Genomic DNA, 21,255 nt, shown 5'->3' with positions numbered 1-21,255 from the left:
CACCCAATTTGTTATGCACCTATTAACTTAAGTTGGTGCTCATCGGTTATTTTCGATGGAAATGCCCCTCTTCAATTCACTTATTTAGACTAGGCCTAGAAAAAGAGTATGAAGATGAAAAACAGATGCCTTCATCAATCATTTAAATCAAGGTGTGGACGTAGAACCACACAAATGTAACGATGCAGGATCCTATAAAACGTGCATTAAAATGGCCGACATGGGCCTGCCATTGATGTCGTCAATGCAGATGTCCTATACAGATACTATAGAGAGAGATCCAGGCTAATTCAATAGGTTAAAAGCCTCTCCATTTACCTTGCTGATGCCCTGGGGAGGAATTAACTGAAGTGGATGGGATTCCTAAAGGTGGCATGTCCCTGTCAGCACCCCCAGTGTTGTGTTTGACTCCTCCTCTGTAGTGGTCATGTGTCATGGGTGCCTGGTGACTTTGGTCATAATGCTGGAGGACTGGGTCTTGGACCGGGGAGAAGAAACCAATTAAGGCAGAGGTAAATATATCAAATACACAAATTGACAAGAAAAGTGGATTGACTAGTGTCTCAAAACGTATTCTGTACAGACATTCTCAACAGTGACAAGGAGTTGACTGTACCTGCATTACCCTGGCCGTTGACTGTGGCTGGTTGGCCGGGTGGAGCCATGCTATACCCAGGGGGAACCGCTGCAGTAGATGCTGGGTGACTGGTGTCATTTCCTGGGGCGTACTGGTGGAGGGGAGCGCCCATCAGGTTGGGAACAGCTGCTGGGCCGGTGGGAGCCTGGGAGGAACGCAATGTACCGTACTGGCTGCTTCCCGGAACAGAGGGGTACGAGACAATGGGATACAGGGGAGCACCTGGGCTGGTGGGGGGTGCCAAAACCAAGTTTGGCTGCTGGGGGTGGTGTTGCGTTTGGGAGGTAGGGTACTGCTGCTGTCCATAGTAGGCCCCAGTCTGTGCGTATGGGGCTGGTTGTTGGAATGAAGGTGCATGTTGGGAGTTTGGAGGGGTAGCGGAAGTGGGAAGAGTGGTGGGGGTGCCATAGGGCAGAGAGGGAGGGTGAGAGCCTTGGGTTGCTCCGTATGCAGAGGGGGCTACAGTAGGTGCAGCAGTGGGCTGCAGCGGCTGCTGGTGGCAGTAAGCACTGTGATCAATGTTCGTGATTGGAGCTTTTGGGGGGGCAGGGGCACACTGGCCTGGAATGGTTGGGTTGCCCTGCTGTTGAGGCCCGGCTCCATAGTACCCCGTCAAAGGATATGTGGATGGGTAAGTCTGCCCCCCTGGACCTGAAGAGAATAAGAGTTGATGTTAGAACAAAGGGGTTTGGGGTAAATTAAACATTGATGCCGATTATTGACAAGGAGGATATATAATTATCACAAATAGTGTGATCAACTATTATCTACATATATATTACTAGCTAACGTTACATAATAAATATTCTATAGAAATGATCAAACATGTCAAAGTCATCTAAAGCAGCAACCCAAGAGTAAAATACTTTAGATCTGACTGGCCAGCTGCCGGTGTAATGATGACGCCCTAACGTTACTAGCTAGTGACAGGTTTAAAATGCCCAAGTAAGCCATCTAGCTACAGTAGCTAACTAGCCAAATATTCCTCCCACAATGGACCCCGTGGTGGATCCTGGCTGCATTAGTGAAATAGACAAAGAATACCAATTCAATTTGTGAACATAACAGATATTAGCACAAATAAACTTGCTTGTTTAAGATAGCTGGCTAGTGTGGCAAACTTGAATTGATACTAGCTTACGTTAGCTAGGTAGAAATTCTCGATTTCTCTTTTAAAATCGGAATTGTCTGTTTTAGTAATAACGTCATAATTTACGCAATTAACGTTAGCTAGCTAAGCTAATTACCAAACGCAACAAATATCCAAGCAATAGGGCTTTCACACAGCCACATTAGTTAGCTAGTTATTTCAACCACTGGCTAGTTTAATCTCCACGGCCTGTTTTACCATTCTGATAGGGGGGTGCTGCTCCACCATTCGGCGTTGAATTCAAGCTGTGACCGAGAGAGGTTTTCAGGCTCGTAAAACCCGGCGCAGACATCTCTTGGTCCCACTGTCCTTTATCAACAGAAAGGCACAGGGTGACAAAGACACATGAAAGGCTGTCACCAAGAGCAGTACTATTCCCATTAGCTAGGTGTTCGTCTGGTGTTTTTGTGAACCCCCTGCCGTAGCTACCTCCTGTTCGGCTTGTTGTCTAGCTACGATGAGGTTCATCCCAATTGAGGCGATTTCGGGCGCGTTCGTAAATTGTCTCCAGTGTGTCAGAGTGCGTAAATTCAGTGCGCTGTTAAAATGTCTGTTCGTATTTTCAGAGCACACTGGACGCTCTGCGGAGAATTGGGATTGATCCGAGAGTTTTGACCTCACAACCGCAATCAAGCACCCATGCTAACTGCCTAAAGTTGTCTAGCTTGCTGGCTACTTACAGACACAACTGAGAGAACACCTCACTGAACATTTTAATGTTTAACTTTTCAAATCAAAGTTTTATTTGTCACATACACGTGTTTAGCAGATGTTATTTCGGGTGTAGCGAAATGCTTGTGTTTCTAGCTCTAACCTTGCAGTTAAATCTAACACGTAATATCTAACAATTTCACATCAATACACACAAATATAAAGTAATGGAATTAAGAACATATACATATTTAGATGAGCAATGTCAGAGTGGCATAGACTAATATACAGTAGAATAGGAGAGAATACAGTATATGCATATGAGATAAGTAATGCAAAATATGTAAACATTATTAAAATGGCTAGTGTTCCATTATTAAAGTGGACAGTGATTTCCATTCTATGTATATAGGACAGCAGCCTGTAATGTGCTAGTGATGGCTATTTAAAAGTAGAATGGCCTTGAGATAGATTTTTTTCTCAGTCTCCCTGTCCCAGCTTTGCTGCTGACCTCACCTTCTGGATGATACAGGCAGTGGCTCGGGTGGTTGTTGTCCTTGATTATCTTTTTGGCCTTCCTGTGACATCGAGGGCTGTAGGTGTCCTGGAGGACAGGTAGTTTGCCACCGGTGATCTGTTGGGAAGACCACACCACCCTCTGGAGAGCCCTGTGGGCGGTGCAGTTGCCGTACCAGGCGGTGATACAGCCTGACAGGATGCTCCCATTTGTGCATCTGTAAAAGTTTGTGAGGGTTTTAGGTGCCAAGCCACATTTCTTCAGCCTCCCGGGGTTGAAGAGGCAGTGTTGCACCTTCTTCACCACATGGTCTGTGTGGGTGGACCATTTGAGCTTGTCAGTGATGTGTATGCAGAGGAACTTGAAGCTTTCTACCTTCTCCACTGCAGTCCTATCGATGTGGATAGGGGGGTGCTCCCTCTGCTGTTTCCTGAAGTCCACGATCATCTCCTTTGTTTTATTGACGTTGAATGAGAGGTTATTTTCTTGGCACCACACTCCCAGGTTATATAGAGCGTTAGTGACTGTAACTGTGCTGCTGGCAACAATTTTTGCCAACATTTACTGACACGGTCATATTCAACAGGTGTTGCGCGTGCAACAATTCATCAGTTATTCTGTGCTCTTTAACACTGAAATCAGAGTATATAGCCAGAGGAAATTTACAAACGCACCCTGTGTGAAGCTGCTGTTTCTATGTGACGAGCTACAGCTGGCATAACGGCGCCAGCTTGTTAGTAGGCAGATGTGCAAGAGATATAGGGTGCTTTCGTAAATTCACTCTTGGCTATCTACTCCTATTTCAGAGCGCTCTCGTCTGAGAGTACCAGAGCGCAGAATAACATGAATTTACGAACGCGCAACACCCGTTGAATATGACGGGTGTCAATAAATGTTGGCAAAAAAACTTTATTAAATTGTTGCCAGCAGCACAGTTAGTCACCAACGCTCTAGATAACATGAAACAGTCTAACCAGCTCTGCTAGTGCGAGTGAAATGGTCCGAGTGAGGTGTTCTCTCAGGTGTCTGAAAGTAGCTAGCAAGCTAGCCAACATTGGCCTGTTAGCTTGGGTGCTTGACTGTCGGATTAACCCTACTCCCTGTCCTGAGCATCCAGTGCACACTCTGAAAGCTCAGAGAGCGAAACGCTTTGAATTTACAAACGCCCAGAGCGCACTCTGGCACTCTAGGTTGAATTTACAAACGCACCCATAGAGGAGCCGGATCAGTGTTGAATAATCAGAGTATACGTCTAGCTAAATCAGCACCAATTTTATATGTTCAAAATATTGAATATGTAATCTCTAAATATAGGTTTTTATTGAACAATATACAAGGTCATGATATCGGCGACATACATGACACCTCTGATCATGTCACATGTAATATATAGTGTCTAATGTTAGTGCATTTTTTACTTCAGCCATTCAAGACCCATTCAAGGCAAGCTCATAAAATAACTGATGTTGAGGATTCCTTTAATACAAATAGACACTAGCGGTTTGTCACCACAACCACATTTGGGTCTGTTGAACCAAGATTGTCAAAACCATGAGGGTAAAGTTCCAGGTAAGTTCTCTGCTTAGCGCTGTTGAACGTTTTAAAACATCACAATGCATCCTGGGGGATCCTGGGCCGCCCATCTGTGCACTCACACTCCTCTCTCTGTGTAGGTGTGGCAGAGGGCTCTTCTCCCTGGCCCTTGGTCTGGCAGGTGGGACAGCAGGCGGTGTGGCCCCCCTGTCTGCAGGCAGAGCAGGAAAGGACCAGCTGGCAGCAGAAGTGGGTGGAGCACAGCTGGTACTGGTCCCACGGAGAGCCGCAGTATCTGCACTCTGCAGACAAAGAGGAGGAAGGGGAGAGGACTATTGATGAATAGGTCTCTCGTTCTAACAGGAAGGAACTTTTTCTTTGGGTTGGCACATAAGCTCAAAAACTAGACTACTGCTTACATAAAAAAGCACTGTGATAATCGGAAAGTCCTAAGGGCAATTCACAGTTTATACAGACCAGAGATGATGTCACTGTTGGAGGAGATGGCATAGCGCTCGTCAAACACAAACAGTTTGCCACGATAGAAGCCCTCAGGAAATTGTTCCATGTACTTATGAATGCCACCTTTCAGCTGATAAACATCCTTACACACATCCTGGAAGTAGGAGAGAAACATACTTTTAAACATTTGTTTAGGTTGAGCTTTTGGGTTGGATGAAGCATGTTTGTCATGTTTCAATGAGACACTGTCACTGAAAGGTATGTTTACTTTTGAGCGGAGATAGGCTGAGCCACGTTCACAGCGAATGCCGCCGGTACAGTACATCAGGACCTTCTTGTCTCGAAAGAGATCAAGGTTCTGGTCAACGTAATCGGGGAAGTAACTGAATTTTCGGATGTTGGGAGCCAAACATTGGCTGAACTGCCCCTGAAAGCAAAAAAATATTTGGTACATTAAACTGACATTATTATTACTCTATATGATAAATACAAATATACCTACAGAACACAGTGGACAAATGCAGACAAATCCAATACTTACAATTTTACTCTCATAGAAGTTCCGGCAGTCCAGCAGTATTGTATCATTGCAAGAGTCACCTTTAGACAAAAGAGCCTCCACTTCTTTGTGGAATTCTTCAGGTTCCAGGTGAGCACCTAAGTGGAAAAAACAGAGGCTTAACTCAGGGCCATATTCAACCATTACCAGTTACTGGTTCCATTACGTCAAATAACATACAGTGCCTTGCGAAAGTATTCGGCCCCCTTGAACTTTGCGACCTTTTGCCACATTTCAGGCTTCAAACAAAGATATAAAACTGTATTTTTTTGTGAAGAAACAACAACAAGTGGGACACAATCATGAAGTGGAACGACATTTATTGGATATTTCAAACTTTTTTAACAAATCAAAAACTGAAATATTGGGCGTGCAAAATGATTCAGCCCCCTTAAGTTAATACTTTGTAGCGCCACCTTTGGCTGCGATTACAGCTGTAAGTCGCTTGGGGTATGTCTATCAGTTTTGCACATCGAGAGACTGAAATTTTTTCCCATTCCTCCTTGCAAAACAGCTCGAGCTCAGTGAGGTTGGATGGAGAGCATTTGTGAACAGCAGTTTTCAGTTCTTTCCACAGATTCTCTATTGGACGTCTATAAGTACCTAGGTGTCTGGCTAGACTGCAAACTCTCCTTCCAGACTCATATCAAACATCTCCAATCGAAAATCAAATCAAGAGTCGGCTTTCTATTCCGCAACAAAGCCTCCTTCACTCAAGCCGCCAAGCTTACCCTAGTAAAACTGACTATCCTACCGATCCTCGACTTCGGCGATGTCATCTACAAAATGGCTTCCAACACTCTACTCAGCAAACTGGATGCAGTCTATCACAGTGCCATCCGTTTTGTCACTAAAGGCACCTTATACCACCCACCACTGCGACTTGTATGCTCTAGTCGGCTGGCCCTCGCTACATATTCGTCACCAGACCCACTGGCTCCGCCTTATCTCAGCTCACTGGTCACGATGGCAACACCCATCCGTAGCACGCGCTCCAGCAGGTGTATCTCACTGATCATCCCTAAAGCCAACACCTCATTTGGCCGCCTTTCGTTCCAGTACTCTGCTGCCTGTGACTGGAACGAATTGCAAAAATCGCTGAAGTTGGAGACTTTGATCTCCCTCACCAACTTCAAACATCAGCTATCTGAGCAGCTAACCGATCGCTGCAGCTGTACATAATCTATTGGTAAATAGCCCACCCTTTTCACCTACCTCATCCCCATACTGTTTTTATTTATTTACTTTTCTGCTCTTCTGCACACCAATATCTCTACCTGTACATGACCATCTGATCTTTTATCACTCCAGTGTTAATCTGCAAAATTGTAATTATTTGCCTACCTCCTCATGCCTTTTGCACACATTGTATATAGATCCCCCCTTTGTTTTCTACTGTGTTATTGACTTGTTAATTGTTTACTCCATGTGTAACTCTTTGTTGTATGCTCACACTGCTATGCTTTATCTTGGCCAGGTCGCAGTTGCAAATGAGAACTTGTTCTCAACTAGCCTACCTGGTTAAATAAAGGTGAAAAAAAAAATAATAATAAAAAAAAAAAAAAATTATAATTTGGATTCAGGTCTGGACTTTGACTTGGCCATTCTAACACCTGGATATGTTTATTTTTGAACCATTCCATTGTAGATTTTGCTTTATGTTTTGGATCATTGTCTTGTTGGAAGACAAATCTCCGTCCCAGTCTCAGGTCTTTTGCAGACTCCATCAGGTTTTCTTCCAGAATGGTCCTGTATTTGGCTCCATCCATCTTCCCATCAATTTTAACCATCTTCCCTGTCCCTGCTGAAGAAAAGCAGGCCCAAACCATGATGCTGCCACCACCATGTTTGACAGTGGGGATGGTGTGTTCAGGGTGATGAGCTGTGTTGCTTTTACACCAAACATAACGTTTTGCATTGTTGCCAAAAAGTTCAATTTTGGTTTCATCTGACCAGAGCACCTTCTTCCACATGTTTGGTGTGTCTCCCAGGTGGCTTGTGGCAAACTTTAAACAACACTTTTTATGGATATCTTTAAGAAATGGCTTTCTTCTTGCCACTCTTCCATAAAGGCCAGATTTGTGCAATATACGACTGATTGTTGTCCTATGGACAGAGTCTCCCACCTCAGCTGTAGATCTCTGCAGTTCATCCAGAGTGATCATGGGCCTCTTGGCTGCATCTCTGATCAGTCTTCTCCTTGTATGAGCTGAAAGTTTAGAGGGACGGCCAGGTCTTGGTAGATTTGCAGTGGTCTGATACTCCTTCCATTTCAATATTATCGCTTGCACAGTGCTCCTTGGGATGTTTAAAGCTTGGAAAATCTTTTTGTATCCAAATCCGGCTTTAAACTTCTTCACAACAGTATCTCGGACCTGCCTGGTGTGTTCCTTGTTCTTCATGATGCTCTCTGCGCTTTTAACGGACCTCTGAGACTATCACAGTGCAGGTGCATTTATACGGAGACTTGATTACACACAGGTGGATTGTATTTATCATTATTAGTCATTTAGGTCAACATTGGATCATTCAGAGATCCTCACTGAACTTCTGGAGAGAGTTTGCTGCACTGAAAGTAAAGGGGCTGAATAATTTTGCACGCCCAATTTTTCAGTTTTTGATTTGTTAAAAAAAGTTTGAAATATCCAATAAATGTCGTTCCACTTCATGATTGTGTCCCACTTGTTGTTGATTCTTCACAAAAAAATACAGTTTTATATCTTTATGTTTGAAGCCTGAAATGTGGCAAAAGGTCGCAAAGTTCAAGGGGGCCGAATACTTTCGCAAGGCACTGTATCCAACGCAGACATACGCAAGACACATGTTATAGGCCTACCTGCTAGTCTGTAGGAGAGGGCATCTGGGTCCACTCCCATTGGCACTATTTCCTTGTAGACTCCAACTCGAAGGTTAGAGAAACACTCTGCGCCCCCATCACTGGTCTAAGGAGACATTGAAAACAATAGTGAATGGATCACAGAGAAACATTTGTAAACCTTACCCCAAGCCTTTTTCTGTTGTCAATGACTCCAGCCAAGTCATAGACTGTTCTCTCTGCTACCGCATGGCAAGCAGTACCGGAGTGCCAAGTCTGGGACCAAAAGGCTCTTGAATAGCTTCTACCCCCAAGACATAAGACTGCGAATCAGTTATTCAAATGGCTACCCAGACTATTAGCATTGACCCCCTTATTTATTTTTTTGCACTGGCTCTATGCACACTCACTGGACTCTTCCCACATATACTACACCGACACTCCAACACACACACGCATATTGACGCCACACACACTTTCACACTCTTCACATATGCTGCTTCTACCCTGTTTATTATCCATCCTGATTGCATAGTCACTTTTACCCCTACCTACTTATTACCTTGTACCGCTGCACATTGACGTGGCACCGGTACTCCTCTTATATAGCCTCGTTATTGTATTACTATTTACTTTTTTGTAAATGTTTTTACTTTTTTTTTTTAACTCTACATTGTTGGGAAAGGGCTCGCAAGTAGGCATTGCATGGTAAGGTCTACACATGTTTTATTTGGCACATTGACAAATAATTTGATTTGATATTTTTACCTTAAAGTCTTCTTTTTCCATTATCTTGAAGATGGGATGGGAGCACATTGCCTTGATGTACAAGTCCGTCGCCACTTTTGTGCCTCCAACTGTTCCATTTATCCCCTCTGTTGCCACCCTCACCTACAGAAATGGTATTATAACTGAATGGAGTACTGAATTATAAAAAGGAAAATCATCATATTTATATATGCCAGGATTGTGTCATTCTGTTACCTTGCCAGTTAACTGGAGTTTTTCACAAAGGGTCTTCTGCCAAGCACAGATGAGCGGTGGATCTGCCAGCGGACAGTAGCAGTAGAGCAGAAGAACCTCACCTGGGCCACTTTACATGTTACAAGAAACAGAGCATGAAAATGTATTAATTTCAGAGCACTATAAAATCCACTGTAATGACAACACTGAAAGAGCCCACGAGGAAGCCCTACTTGTGTAGTTGGTCACCGGTGATGTGACTAGTGTCAGGTATCCAGGAGAAGATGTCAACTGGCTCTTTCTCTGTTGATTGTTGTTGTGAAGCAGCTTCTTTCTCATTCAGGCTCAGTAGAATCTCAAATGTGGACTTGGTAAGCTTCTGAATGTCAGTGTCATGAGTCCTTGCCACATGTTTATGGATAGAAGGAGCTTTCTTAAAGGTCTGGCCACAGCAATTCCAAACTGTTGTTGGAGACTCTGCCTCATGACATGAAGCTATTTTGGATGCCACGAATGTACCAAATGTCTGCAAGATAAGATATGTTTTCATTATGGCATACTAAGAAATTAAACGAAGTGGATATAGCTAGCTAATAAGATAGCTAACGTTACGTTTGTTACACTCACCCTCCTCTTACATAATGAGTAGTACCTTCGTAAAGTTGCAGAAAGTTGGGGTTTCTCTTGTTTAAAACAATGGGGTGCAATGGTGACAACATCTATGTTAATTAACTCATCGCAAGCCATAACATCATCGGTTGTCATGTCGATGGTTTGCTAAGACAAGAAACTAACCAGCTAGACTTTTTCTAGACTCAAGTCAAGACTGCATTTTCTTCCGGTTCTGCTAGGAAACGTTAGCCAGCCTACTTAGCTACACCAGTGGATAGCTAGCTACCCCATTTTACTTTAACTATGTCAGTAATTCAGTCATTTAACGAAGCAATACAAATTGCCATAGAAATCAGTTTACCAACAAAAATTAGCTGAAAAGTAACAGTTGCTAGCTAGGCCACACCAGTGATGATAAACAAGGAACAAAACACAAGAATGTCGGAAGACAAATGAAGTACACAACCAAGTACGTCCGGTCAACCTCCGCTCCGGATGTGCTTCACTTGAATCTGACCATTATTGAAAAGCTCAAAGCTTGATAACTAATCTCATTATCTCGAAAGAGACTGTTACCATAATCAATAAGAAGCAGCATACAGTTACTAATCTAACGGTGTCAATAATAAAATGTCTCGAAGACGGCACAGTGACGGAGATGATGGTAAGTGGTCGTTAGCTAGCTAATTCGAGGCTAAAGTACGTTAGTTGGCTTAACGTTCGCTGAAGCCAACGTGAGGTGATGCTGCTCGCTCTGTAGTCAATGTGCAGCATGCTAAATTAGCTAGCTACCTTGCGTACTAGTTAAATCACCATAGTCAGTTCAATTAACTAACGTGAGAAGTTATTTGACTATCGGTTCATACATCAATGTGAAACACCAAACCAAGTATTTTGCTAGTCACATTGGCAGTTTTCCAACACCCCATGATTGGCTAGCCTGATGGGTTAACATAGCCCTTGCTTTTAGCCGGTTAACTAGAAATGGTCTAGCTAGTTAGCTACCTAACTAGTAGTCATCTACCATCGTATGCAGCCCTATCCTACCAGCGGCAAGTAGTAGTCTAGCGGTTAAGCCAATAACCTAGAGGTCTCTGGTTCAAATCCCCGTGCTGATTAGGTGAAACATGTGCCCTTGAGCAACACACTTAAACCTAATTGTTTCAGGGTCGCCGTCAATAATTGTTGATCCCTGGCGGAGGCTGTCTCTGGGAGAGTGGAATATGCAAAAAATATATTTTCAATTTGAAATGGGACAAATGTATGCACCCACTTAATTATATATTTGTCCTACAAATAATGTATATATTGTCCACTGTGATAAAGTGATAATCAGCAGTTGAAACAATAAGAGGTTTCCCAGCCCCTGTTTCAATGCAAAGCTGAGGGATGGGTCTGGAGAAATGTAACCACTCTCAAATTCATAGACCGAGCTATGGATGCAAGGACCATCCATGATACCAGCATTTAATTGTTTTTCATCTAGTTTGTTTACAAACATTGGAGTTGAACAAGCTTGTATTTTGTGTTTTGATGGGGTATGCAGTTGAACTAAGCTCATGAGGCGTTTGTAAGTTATATTAGTCAAGAATCAATGGGTACATATCATTAATTTATAAGTCCAAAAGTGGATGTAGTAACTGCAGATGGCCCCTTTTAACTAAATGTTGTTTTTGGGGCACATTTCAGATCTTGGGGATGCTTGCAACTAGTGATGTCAAATAGTTGTCTCGCTAGCAGGCTTGTAGCCTCTGCCATTTACCCCATAATGGATCTGCAAAATAATGATTTGTGAAATTAACAAGTAGCCAGCTACACTACTGTAAGATAATGTTTTTAAAGAGAGAAGAATTTCATGTGTCAGTGAGTTAGCACAAAAGGTTCAATTGAAGGAAGGGTCCATCTCAGACTATCTGTTCCATCTCACCGTCATCCATCATGTATGTGTCCATCTCATTCTAGGTGGCCAGTCTCACAAAAGAAGGAGAACATCTGAGCCCGTTGAGATTGAGGATCGCCTGGAATCACTGATATGTCGGGTGGGAGAAAAGGTAATAGGGCTTTGCAGTAAGTGTGGGTATGTTTTCTGTCTCACTGTTGTCTGATTTGACCCCTGAAATCACCAGATATGCTGTTTTGCAACTTCTTAATTCATTTGCAGAGTACCTCTTCCCTGGAAAGCAACTTGGAAGGTCTCGCAGGTGTATTGGAAGCGGACCTCCCCAATTACAAAAACAAAATCCTGCGCATCTTGTGTGCTGTGTAAGCTATTCCAAGTTATTCTAATACATTTGAAATACTTTTAGTGCAGTCATAGGTACAGTACAGAAAGTTTCCGCATTCTAATTGTGTGTCTTGTTTTGACAGGGCTCGACTTCTACCCGAGAAGCTGACCGTCTACACAACACTAGTGGGCCTTCTCAATGCCAGGAACTACAACTTTGGCGGGGAGTTTGTGGAGGCCATGATCAGACAACTTAAAGAGACCTTGAAGGCCAACCTCTACACCGAAGCTCTTTACCTGGTAAGTGTTTGGTGCCATAAAATAATTGGTCCACAGATTCACTAGGCAAATTTAGCAATTGACTCTCAAAAACAATTACAGGTGCATTTCAATAATGTTTGACACACTTTTCTCTCCAGGTGCGCTTCCTCTGTGACCTGGTGAACTGCCACGTGATCGCTGCCCCCTCCATGGTGGCCATGTTTGAGAACTTTGTTAGCGTCACTCAGGAGGAGGATGTTCCGCAGGTAACATGTTATTGATACATTTTAAAGCCATGAATTGTATGCAAGTTCACTCAGTGGCCAGTTTATTTGCTCAGTTGGTATCAAGGGACCTAACGTGTGCCAGGAAAACATTCCCCACACCATTACACCACCAGCCTGTACCATTGACACCAGGCAGGATGGGGCCATGGACTTATGCTGTTTACGCCAAATCCTGACTGCCATCAGCATGACGCAACAGGTGTTAACTCGAAATGACACAACGACAAGGTTCCAGTTTAACAAAGTTTACTATACCGTATGATCACACTACAAGCTAGCCATTACACCCAAGGCTAGGTCCATCCACAACAAGACTCCATGTGCAGGCGCACTCTTGACAGAGTGATAGCCCAGTAATAACAGAAATATAGGGATACTTAAAACATGAACTTAACAATCTCCCCTTTTTAAAGACTAATAAAACATCAACAACATAATTAAATGTCCAAGTATTATTCAAGATCCCCATTACAAATGGGTTGTGACAGTTTTCATTTGTATTACTCAACTTTCCATTACTGAGAGCCTGTAGGAGCACAAGACCGGATGCTCCTTTTTTAGTCAGACAGTCAGCAAGCTGTTCCTTTGTGGTCGACCACAGAATCCGCTGGATTCTCTGTGCTTGAATAAGTTCCTTGATCTGCTAATCTGAAGACGAAGTCTTTTCTCTGTGACAGACTTGGTTGACTTCACATCATCAACTAATGAGTAGTTGTCAGTGACACAAACTACAGGTAGAATGTGCCGTTTTGTCTCACCAGTGGTGAGCTCTGAGAACAGAGTTGCAAGAAAGATTGCATTGTCAATTCCATCCGCAAGAGCAAGTGTTTCTCCAGCAAGTGTGCTTTGGACAACCCTTCTGATCCTTTTTGACTGCCAACAGATAGGTGAGAATCTTCCTCCTTCACCCATTAACATGATTAGATGTCCACCTTGTGTGCCTCCATCTGTAAGGTTCCCTAGCGAAGCATCACTGAAGACAACTTGTTTCAAAGAGTCATCTTTTCCAACATGTTGAAACTTTAAAGTCACTTGTTGTGATTTCAGTTTACGAACAACTTTGTTTGCCTCATGAATGTTTTGTACAGTGGCGTGTTTTGTGTTAGATGCCAAGTTGCAACCATCCTCTGCTATCAATGTTAACTCGAAATGACACAACGACAAGGTTCCAGTTTAACAAAGTTTACAATACCGTATGAACACACTACAAGGTAGCCATTACACGGCGGCAACGTAGCCTAGTGGTTAGAGCGTTGGACTAGTAACCGGAAGGTTGCAAGTTCAAACCCCCGAGCTGACAAGGTACAAAATCTGTCGTTCTGCCCCTGAACAGGCAGTTAACCCACTGTTCCTAGGCCGTCATTGAAAATAAGAATTTGTTCTTAACTGACTTGCCTAGTTAAATAAAGGTTAAAAAAATTAAAATAAATAAATAAACATTTTAAAAAACACCCAAGGCTAGGTCCATCCACAACAAGACTCCATGTGCAGGCACACTCTTGACAGAGTGATAGCCCCGTAATAACAGAAATATAGGGATACTTAAAACATGAACGTAACAACAGGAACCGGGATTCGTCGCACCAGGCAATGTCTTTCCACTCCTCAATTGTCCAGTGTTGGTGATTGTGTGCCCACAAGTTGTGCGTTCCGAGATGCCTTTCTGAGCCCCTGTTAGCTTGCACGATACTTGCCATTCTTCTTTGACCTCATCAACAAGCTTTTTTTGCCCACAGAACTGCCACTGACTGGATATTTTTTGATTGTCGATTAAATTGTTTTTCCCGCTCAATCTACACACAATACCCCATAATGACAAAGCAAAAACAGGTTTGTAGAGATTCTTGCTACTTTAAAAAAACGAAAATATCACATTTACTTAAGTATTCAGAGCCTTTACTCAGTACTTTGTTGAAGCACCTTTGGCAGCGATTACAGCCTTGAGTCTTCTTGGGTATAACGCTACAAGCTTGGCACACCTGTATTTCTGCAGATCCTCTCAAGCTCTGTCAGGTTGGACGGGGAGCGTTGCTGCACAGCTATTTTCAGGTCTCTCCAGAGATGTTAGATCAGGTTCAAGTCCGGGATCTGCCTGGGCCCTTCAAGGACTTTCAGAGACTTGTTGCGAAGCCACTCCTGCGTTGTGTGCTTAGGGATGTTGTCCCGTTGGAAGGTGAACCTTCGCCCCAGTCTGAGTTCCTGAGTGTTCTGGAGCAGGATCTCTCTATACCTTGCTCCGTTCATCTTTCCCTCGATCCTGACTAGTCTCCCAGTCCCTGCCGCTGAAAAACATCTCCACTGCATGATGCTAACGCTGCCACTACCATGCTTCACCGTAGGGATGGTGCCAGGTTTCCTTCAGATGTGACGCTTGACATTCAGGCTAAAGAGTTCAATCTTTTATTTAACTAGGCAAGTTAAGAACACATTTTTATTTACAATGACGGCCTACCAAATGGCTTCCTGCGGAGACGTGTTGTTTTATGTTTTTTATCCCAACCCACATCACGACAAGAGACAACACAATGCTACATAAAGAGAGACCTAAGGCAGCAACACATGACAACACAGCATGGTAGCAACACAACATGACAACAGCATGGCAGCAGGCACAGAAAACAGCACAAAGGGCAAGAAGGTAGAGACAGTAATACATCACACAAAGCAGCCACAGCTGTCAGTAAGAGTGTCCATGATTTAGTCTTTGAATGAAGAGTGAGATAAAACTGAGATGTGTGTAACCTTTTATTTAACTAGGCAATTCAGTTAAGAAATTCTTATTTACAATGATGGCCTACCTAACAGTGGGTTGACTGCCTTGTTCAGAACGACAGATTTTTACCTTGTCAGCTAGTGGATTCAATCCAGCAACCTTTCGGTTACTGGCCCAATGCTCTAACCACTAGGCTACCTGCTGCCCCAATATAACTTATTGGTTTCATCAGACCAGAGAATCTTGTTTCTCATGGCCTGAGAGTCTTTAGGTGCCTTTTGGCAAACTTCAAGCAGGCTGTCGTGCCTTTTTACTGAGGAGTCGCGCTTCTGTCTGCCAAACTCTACAATAAAGACTTGATTGGTGGAGTGCTGCAGATATGGTTGTCTTTCTAGGAGGTCCTCCCATCTCTACAGAGGAATCAAATCAAATTTATTTATATAGCCCTTCGTACATCAGCTGATATCTCAAAGTGCTGTACAGAAACCCAGCCTAAAACCCCAAACAGCAAGCAATGCAGGTGTAGAAGCACGGTGGCTAGGAAAAACTCCCTAGAAAGGCCAATACCTAGGAAGAAACCTAGAGAGGAACCAGGCTATGTGGGGTGGCCAGTCCTCTTCTGGCTGTGCCGGGTGGAGATTATAACATAACATGGCCAAGATGTTCAAATGTTCATAAATGACCAGCATGGTCGAATAATAATAAGGCAGAACAGTTGAAACTGGAGCAGCAGCACAGTCAGGTGGAAGTTGAAACTGGAGCAGCAGCATGGCCAGGTGGACTGGGGACAGCAAGGAGTCATCATGTCAGGTAGTCCTGGGGCATGGTCCTAGGGCTCAGGTCAGTTGAAACTGGAACAGCAGCATGGCCAGGTGGACTGGGGACAGCAAGGAGTCATCATGTCAGGTAGTCCTGGGGCATGGTCCTAGGGCTCAGGTCCTCCGAGAGAGAGAAAGAAAGAGAGAAGGAGAGAATTAGAGAACGCACACTTAGATTCACACAGGACACCGAATAGGACAGGAGAAGTACTCCAGATATAACAAACTGACCCCAGCCCCCCGACACATAAACTACTGCAGCATAAATACTGGAGGCTGAGACAGGAGGGGTCAGGAGACACTGTGGCCCCATCCGAGGACACCCCCGGACAGGGCCAAACAGGAAGGATATAACCCCACCCACTTTGCCAAAGCACAGCCCCCACACCACTAGAGGGATATCTTCAACCACCAACTTACCATCCTGAGACAAGGCTGAGTATAGCCCACAAAGATCTCCGCCACGGCACAACCCAAGGGGGGGGCGCCAACCCAGACAGGATGACCACAACAGTGAATCAACCCACTCAGGTGACGCACCCCCTCCAGGGACGGCATGAGAGAGCCCCAGCAAGCCAGTGACTCAGCCCCTGTAATAGGGTTAGAGGCAGAGAATCCCAGTGGAAAGAGGGGAACCGGCCAGGCAGAGACAGCAAGGGCGGTTCGTTGCTCCAGAGCCTTTCCGTTCACCTTCCCACTCCTGGGCCAGACTACACTCAATCATATGACCCACTGAAGAGATGAGTCTTCAGTAAAGACTTAAAGGTTGAGACCGAGTTTGCGTCTCTGACATGGGTAGGCAGACCGTTCCATAAAAATGGAGCTCTATAGGAGAAAGCCCTGCCTCCAGCTGTTTGCTTAGAAATTCTAGGGACAATTAGGAGGCCTGCGTCTTGTGACCGTAGCGTACGTGTAGGTATGTACGGCAGGACCAAATCAGAGAGATAGGTAGGAGCAAGCCCATGTAATGCTTTGTAGGTTAGCAGTAAAACCTTGAAATCAGCCCTTGCTTTGACAGGAAGCCAGTGTAGAGAGGCTAGCACTGGAGTAATATGATCACATTTTTTGGTTCTAGTCAGGATTCTAGCAGCCGTATTTAGCACTAACTGAAGTTTATTTAGTGCTTTATCCGGGTAGCCGGAAAATAGAGCATTGCAGTAGTCTAACCTAGAAGTGACAAAAGCATGGATTAATTTTTCTGCATCATTTTTGGACAGAAAGTTTCTGATTTTTGCAATGTTACGTAGATGGAAACTCTAGAACTCTAGAACTCTAGAGCTCTGTCAGAGTGACCATTGGGTTCTTAGTCACCTCCCTGACCAAGGCCCTTCTCCCCAATTAGCAAAGATTTTTTAAATGTACCTGTTTTCCCTTTGTCATTATAGGGTGTTGTGTGCAGATTGATGAGGAAAACATGAATTTAATCAATTTTAGAATAAGGCTGTAACATAACAAAATGTGGGAAAAGTCAAGGGGTCTAGGACACTCGTTATGCCCATTCTAAAGTTCAATCAAACAGTAGCTGGATGTCTGTCAGTGCCTGCTTTATACAGCAAGCCACGGCCACATGACTCACTGTCTGTAGGAGCGAACCACTGCATGAACGTGGTGGTGAACCTAATAAACTGGCCACTGTGTGTATATACAGTTTAGTTTGACTATTGCATTTTTGACTGTTTTCTCTCTTCCCAGGTGCGTTCGGACTGGTTTGTCTATGCTGTACTCTCCAGTCTCCCCTGGGTTGGGAAGGAGCTTGATGAGAAGAAGGACGTGGAGATGGACCGGCTCCTCAACCAGATTGACGGTTATCTCAAGTACTCTTTCTTTCTGTCTTCCACTATAGTTTGTATTTACATGTCTTTACATTTGAGTCATTTAGCAGATGCTCTTATCCAGAGAGACTTACAGTAGTGTCTTTCTGGCTCTTTTGTTGAGGAACTGTTTAATGACGTAATGCAATTTAAATTCATGAGTATTTTGAGGAAGACGCCTTTGTCAACTGCACTAAATAGTGATGAGACGATCGTGGTGACACCGATCTACTGTTTTTCAGGAGGCGACTGAAGACTCATGTCCCCATGCTTCAGGTTTGGACGGCAGAGAAGCCACACCCACAAGAGGAGGTAAGTTGTTTTTATTTATTGTGTTTTTATTTGTCTGGCCAAGTATTGATTCATTGTTTGTTTTTTAAGACCCTATTCTGGATTTTCTATTTCTTACCTTTGAACACTGCATTGTTGAGGAAGAGCTTGTAAGTAAGCATTTTGCTGTACCACTTACACCTGTTCTATCCTGTGCAAGCAGACAAATACACTTTGATTTGAAGTAGGAGATACCAGTGTTGATAAGTATTATATTCCATCACCACCACCTCTCTCTCCCTCAGTACCTGGACTGCCTGTACGCTCAGATCCAGAAGCTAAAGAAGGACCGCTGGCAGGAGCGCCACATCCTGCGGCCGTACATTGCCTTTGACAGCGTGCTGTGCGAGGCCCTGCAGCACAACCTGCCACCTTTCACCCCACCAGCCCACATGCCTGACTGCCAGTACCCCATGCCCCGCGTTATCTTTCGCATGTTCGACTACACCGATGCCCCCGAGGTACCGTGTACCATTCCCTCTCTCAGACCAGTCAAGAGTACAGAGAAAGAGGAACGTTTGGGAATGGGGTTGCCTTTTGGAATGCTCTGAACTAGCTTTTCTTTCTCTCCCTGACCACAGGGCCCTGTCATGCCAGGCAGCCACTCTGTGGAGAGGTTTGTTATTGAGGATAACCTTCACAACATCATCAAGTCTCACTGGAAAGAGAGGAAGAGCTGGTGAGCTGTTGTACAGTCTAATGGACTTCTTAATGTGTCCTCTTGTTGTTCAAGTTAGTCATTTGTGATTGAGCAAATGTGAGAGAACATTTTTATATATATATTTATTTTTTTGTATATATATATATCAGTGCTGCGCAGTTGCTGAGCTATCCAGGGAAAAACAAGATCCCACTCAACTATCACATTGTGGAGGTAAGTCCATTACTGCTTCATACCAAGGAGTTTTATCAACTGGAGAACAGGAACTTAGTTCACTTCCATTCCTCTGTCGTCTGCCAGGTGATCTTTGGAGAGCTCTTCCAGCTGCCCTGTCCCCCCCACATCGACGTCATGTACACCACGCTGCTCATTGAGCTCTGCAAGCTGCAGCCAGGCTCCCTGCCACAAGTTGTATCCTTCACCCCGCTACTGGGACACAATATTTGACTACTTCAGGAACGCATTTTTCTTCTCTGCCTAAAAATTGAATACGGGGAACTAAGGTACACAAAATACCACAGGGAAAATTCAGAAATACAGTTTTCAGAGATCCTAGTTTTTAAAACCAATGATTCAACCATCATTTTTTTGTCGGGCTTGGATACTTGTTTTACATCACATAAATAGTGATAGTTAACCCCTTAACAGCCTCCTCCCAGTTGGCCCAAGCCACAGAGATGATGTACGTGAGGTTGGACACCATGAACACTATTTGCATAGACCGACTACTCAACTGGTTCTCCCACCATTTGAGCAACTTTCAGTTCCGATGGAGCTGGGACGACTGGTAAGATCAGCTGTCTTCCTCAACTGAATTATTTGATTTAGTTGGAATCACTCCTTATTATGGTTACGGCAATCTGTTCACGTTCATCTCCAAAGGGTGGACTGTTTGGCCCTGGATGCAGACAAGCCCAAGCCCAAGTTTGTCAAGGAGGTTCTGGAGAAATGCATGAGGTATTTCCATTCAGATCCACTACTGCTGTGCTGCACCTTGTTTTAGAGCATACATAGGGATGGATATGTATAGAGATGGCTCTCCTTGGTCTGTCTCTAGAAAGTGATCAATGCGCTTCTGCTCTTCACCCCCAGGCTCTCCTATCATCAGCGGATAGTGGACATCGTCCCTCCCACTTTCTCAGGACTCGTCCCAGCCGACCCCATCTTCTTTTACAAATACCAAGATGAGGCCAACAGTAAGTACACCGCCACTCCAAAGGTTTAATTTCTGTAAGATGCTGTCTGTTGGTTCAGCATAGCCAGGGGACTAAGATGACTCTAATGTGCTTGTCTTTGTGAGCCTGGTTTATTGAAAAGTATTGGTTTGCCATTTGGTTTTCTGTTGTATTGTAGATGTGTTGCCTTTTGAGTGTCAACCTCAAAGAAGCCCCAGGGGTACCACTGCACATTCGTGTTGTTATCCCAGTGAACTAAATACGGTGTGCACCGTCTTCCTTTTCTGTTGGACTCTTTTACGTAAGCACCATCAGAAATACAACATGACTACACCTCTGCCTTTGTCCAGGTGCGCTGCCAGGCTATGCGGTGGCCATAGCGGTGGGCAACGCCATCAAGAACCGGGCCTCCAACGAGGAGATCCTCACTGTGCTCAAAGAGGTGCCAAACCCCAACCAGGAAGATGACGACGGTCAGTTAGCCCCCAAACACACTCATCTTCCGTGTTCCTATTGGGATATGTTCTACTCATTCTCTCACTCCTCCTTTGTCTGTTTCCAGATGAGGGCGAGGGCTTCAACCCCCTGAAGATAGAGGTGTTCCTGCAGACCCTCCTCCATCTGGCTGCCAAGTCCTTCAGTCACTCCTTCAGTGCCCTGGCCAAGTGAGTGTGCCTGTTATTCCAACCCACACCTTCCATTCCTGTGCCGCCCTCTGCTGCGTGCCACAGAAAAGGGTGGCATTGTTCAGTCTTGAGTGTAGCATTGCTATGCTACTAGGCAGTTGAAAGAACACACGTGCTTTGTCTGTGTGTACAACACCTAAAGTGTCCTGTTTCTGTCTCTCAGGTTCCATGAGATCCTGAAAGCCCTGACGGACTGTGACGAGGGCAAGCTTCATATCCTCCGGGTGGTCTACGAGGTCTGGAAGAACCACCCACAGGTTAGAACCGGCCCATTCACCTACACTAGAACACTAATTTCCCTAGAGTCAGAAGAAATGTGTTTATTTTTTACAACCAAATCTCTTCTTTTTTTTAAATGGCATGTTATTGAAGAGTCCAGACACCTTATTT

The 21,255-nt window shown here is 44.3% G+C and overlaps 3 protein-coding genes across 8 annotated transcripts in view; 1 reads left to right on the top strand and 2 right to left on the bottom strand.

The window, feature by feature from the left end:
- LOC109864805 (protein transport protein Sec24B-like) overlaps nt 1-2,468 on the bottom strand; it is a 33,334-nt gene extending 30,866 nt beyond the window's left edge. The window contains exons 1-4 of one of the 4 annotated variants that reach the window (XM_031798442.1): nt 2,217-2,458; nt 1,986-2,096; nt 617-1,288; nt 319-477 (exon numbers count right to left, since the gene is read on the bottom strand). In XM_031798442.1, the coding sequence (XP_031654302.1) occupies nt 319-477; nt 617-1,288; nt 1,986-2,079 (925 nt within the window). In that variant the 5' untranslated portion in view covers nt 2,080-2,096; nt 2,217-2,458. Of the gene's footprint in view, nt 1-318; nt 478-616; nt 1,289-1,985 lie in introns of all 4 variants that reach the window. The other 3 variants (XM_031798444.1, XM_031798443.1, XM_031798441.1) reach the window with 3 other exon arrangements.
- A 1,788-nt stretch (nt 2,469-4,256) lies between these two features.
- Nucleotides 4,257-10,952, bottom strand: LOC109864804 (thiosulfate sulfurtransferase/rhodanese-like domain-containing protein 2). 2 transcript variants are annotated; one of them, XM_020452760.2, is made up of 9 exons: nt 9,915-10,952; nt 9,521-9,813; nt 9,309-9,417; nt 9,093-9,215; nt 8,346-8,451; nt 5,492-5,607; nt 5,219-5,377; nt 4,966-5,104; nt 4,257-4,790 (listed from the first exon to the last, which is right to left on the bottom strand). In XM_020452760.2, exons 1-9 carry the CDS (start codon nt 10,050-10,052, stop codon nt 4,564-4,566), a joined length of 1,410 nt encoding a protein of 469 aa, XP_020308349.1. In that variant the 5' UTR covers nt 10,053-10,952; the 3' UTR covers nt 4,257-4,563. The 2 variants fall into 2 exon arrangements, with proteins under 2 accessions (XP_020308349.1, XP_020308350.1); XM_020452761.2 differs by having other exon boundaries at nt 4,259-4,790; nt 9,926-10,334.
- Nucleotides 10,376-21,255, top strand: part of LOC109864803 (nuclear cap-binding protein subunit 1) — a 16,421-nt gene continuing 5,541 nt past the window's right edge. Inside the window, exons 1-17 of one of the 2 annotated variants that reach the window (XM_020452759.2) lie at nt 10,376-10,563; nt 11,862-11,950; nt 12,061-12,161; nt 12,267-12,423; nt 12,543-12,650; nt 17,895-18,016; nt 18,256-18,325; nt 18,589-18,804; nt 18,925-19,022; nt 19,154-19,217; nt 19,305-19,415; nt 19,664-19,791; nt 19,887-19,961; nt 20,097-20,200; nt 20,530-20,652; nt 20,742-20,844; nt 21,029-21,122. In XM_020452759.2, the coding sequence (XP_020308348.1) occupies nt 10,530-10,563; nt 11,862-11,950; nt 12,061-12,161; nt 12,267-12,423; nt 12,543-12,650; nt 17,895-18,016; nt 18,256-18,325; nt 18,589-18,804; nt 18,925-19,022; nt 19,154-19,217; nt 19,305-19,415; nt 19,664-19,791; nt 19,887-19,961; nt 20,097-20,200; nt 20,530-20,652; nt 20,742-20,844; nt 21,029-21,122 (1,797 nt within the window). In that variant the 5' untranslated portion in view covers nt 10,376-10,529. The remainder of the gene's footprint in view (nt 10,564-11,861; nt 11,951-12,060; nt 12,162-12,266; nt 12,424-12,542; nt 12,651-17,894; nt 18,017-18,255; nt 18,326-18,588; nt 18,805-18,924; nt 19,023-19,153; nt 19,218-19,304; nt 19,416-19,663; nt 19,792-19,886; nt 19,962-20,096; nt 20,201-20,529; nt 20,653-20,741; nt 20,845-21,028; nt 21,123-21,255) is intronic. The other variant, XM_020452758.2, reaches the window with a different exon arrangement.

This window comes from Oncorhynchus kisutch, linkage group LG19 (genome assembly GCF_002021735.2).
Source record: "Oncorhynchus kisutch isolate 150728-3 linkage group LG19, Okis_V2, whole genome shotgun sequence".
NCBI classification, from domain to species: domain Eukaryota; kingdom Metazoa; phylum Chordata; class Actinopteri; order Salmoniformes; family Salmonidae; genus Oncorhynchus; species Oncorhynchus kisutch.
The sequence above is the reverse complement of the archived record's forward strand: the minus strand, read 5'-3'. Positions and strand labels throughout refer to the sequence as shown.

Excerpts from the sequence above, each read along its gene's own strand:
- LOC109864804 (XM_020452760.2), bottom strand. The coding sequence starts at position 10,052 with ATGACAACCGATGATGTTATGGCTTGCGATGAGTTAATTAACATAGAT. Across the intron at positions 9,814-9,914 it reads ACTCATTATGTAAGAGGAGG|ACATTTGGTACATTCGTGGC; the intron begins GTGAGTGTAACA and ends CTTATCTTGCAG. Across the intron at positions 5,378-5,491 it reads ACTTCTATGAGAGTAAAATT|GGGCAGTTCAGCCAATGTTT; the intron begins GTAAGTATTGGA and ends TTTTGCTTTCAG.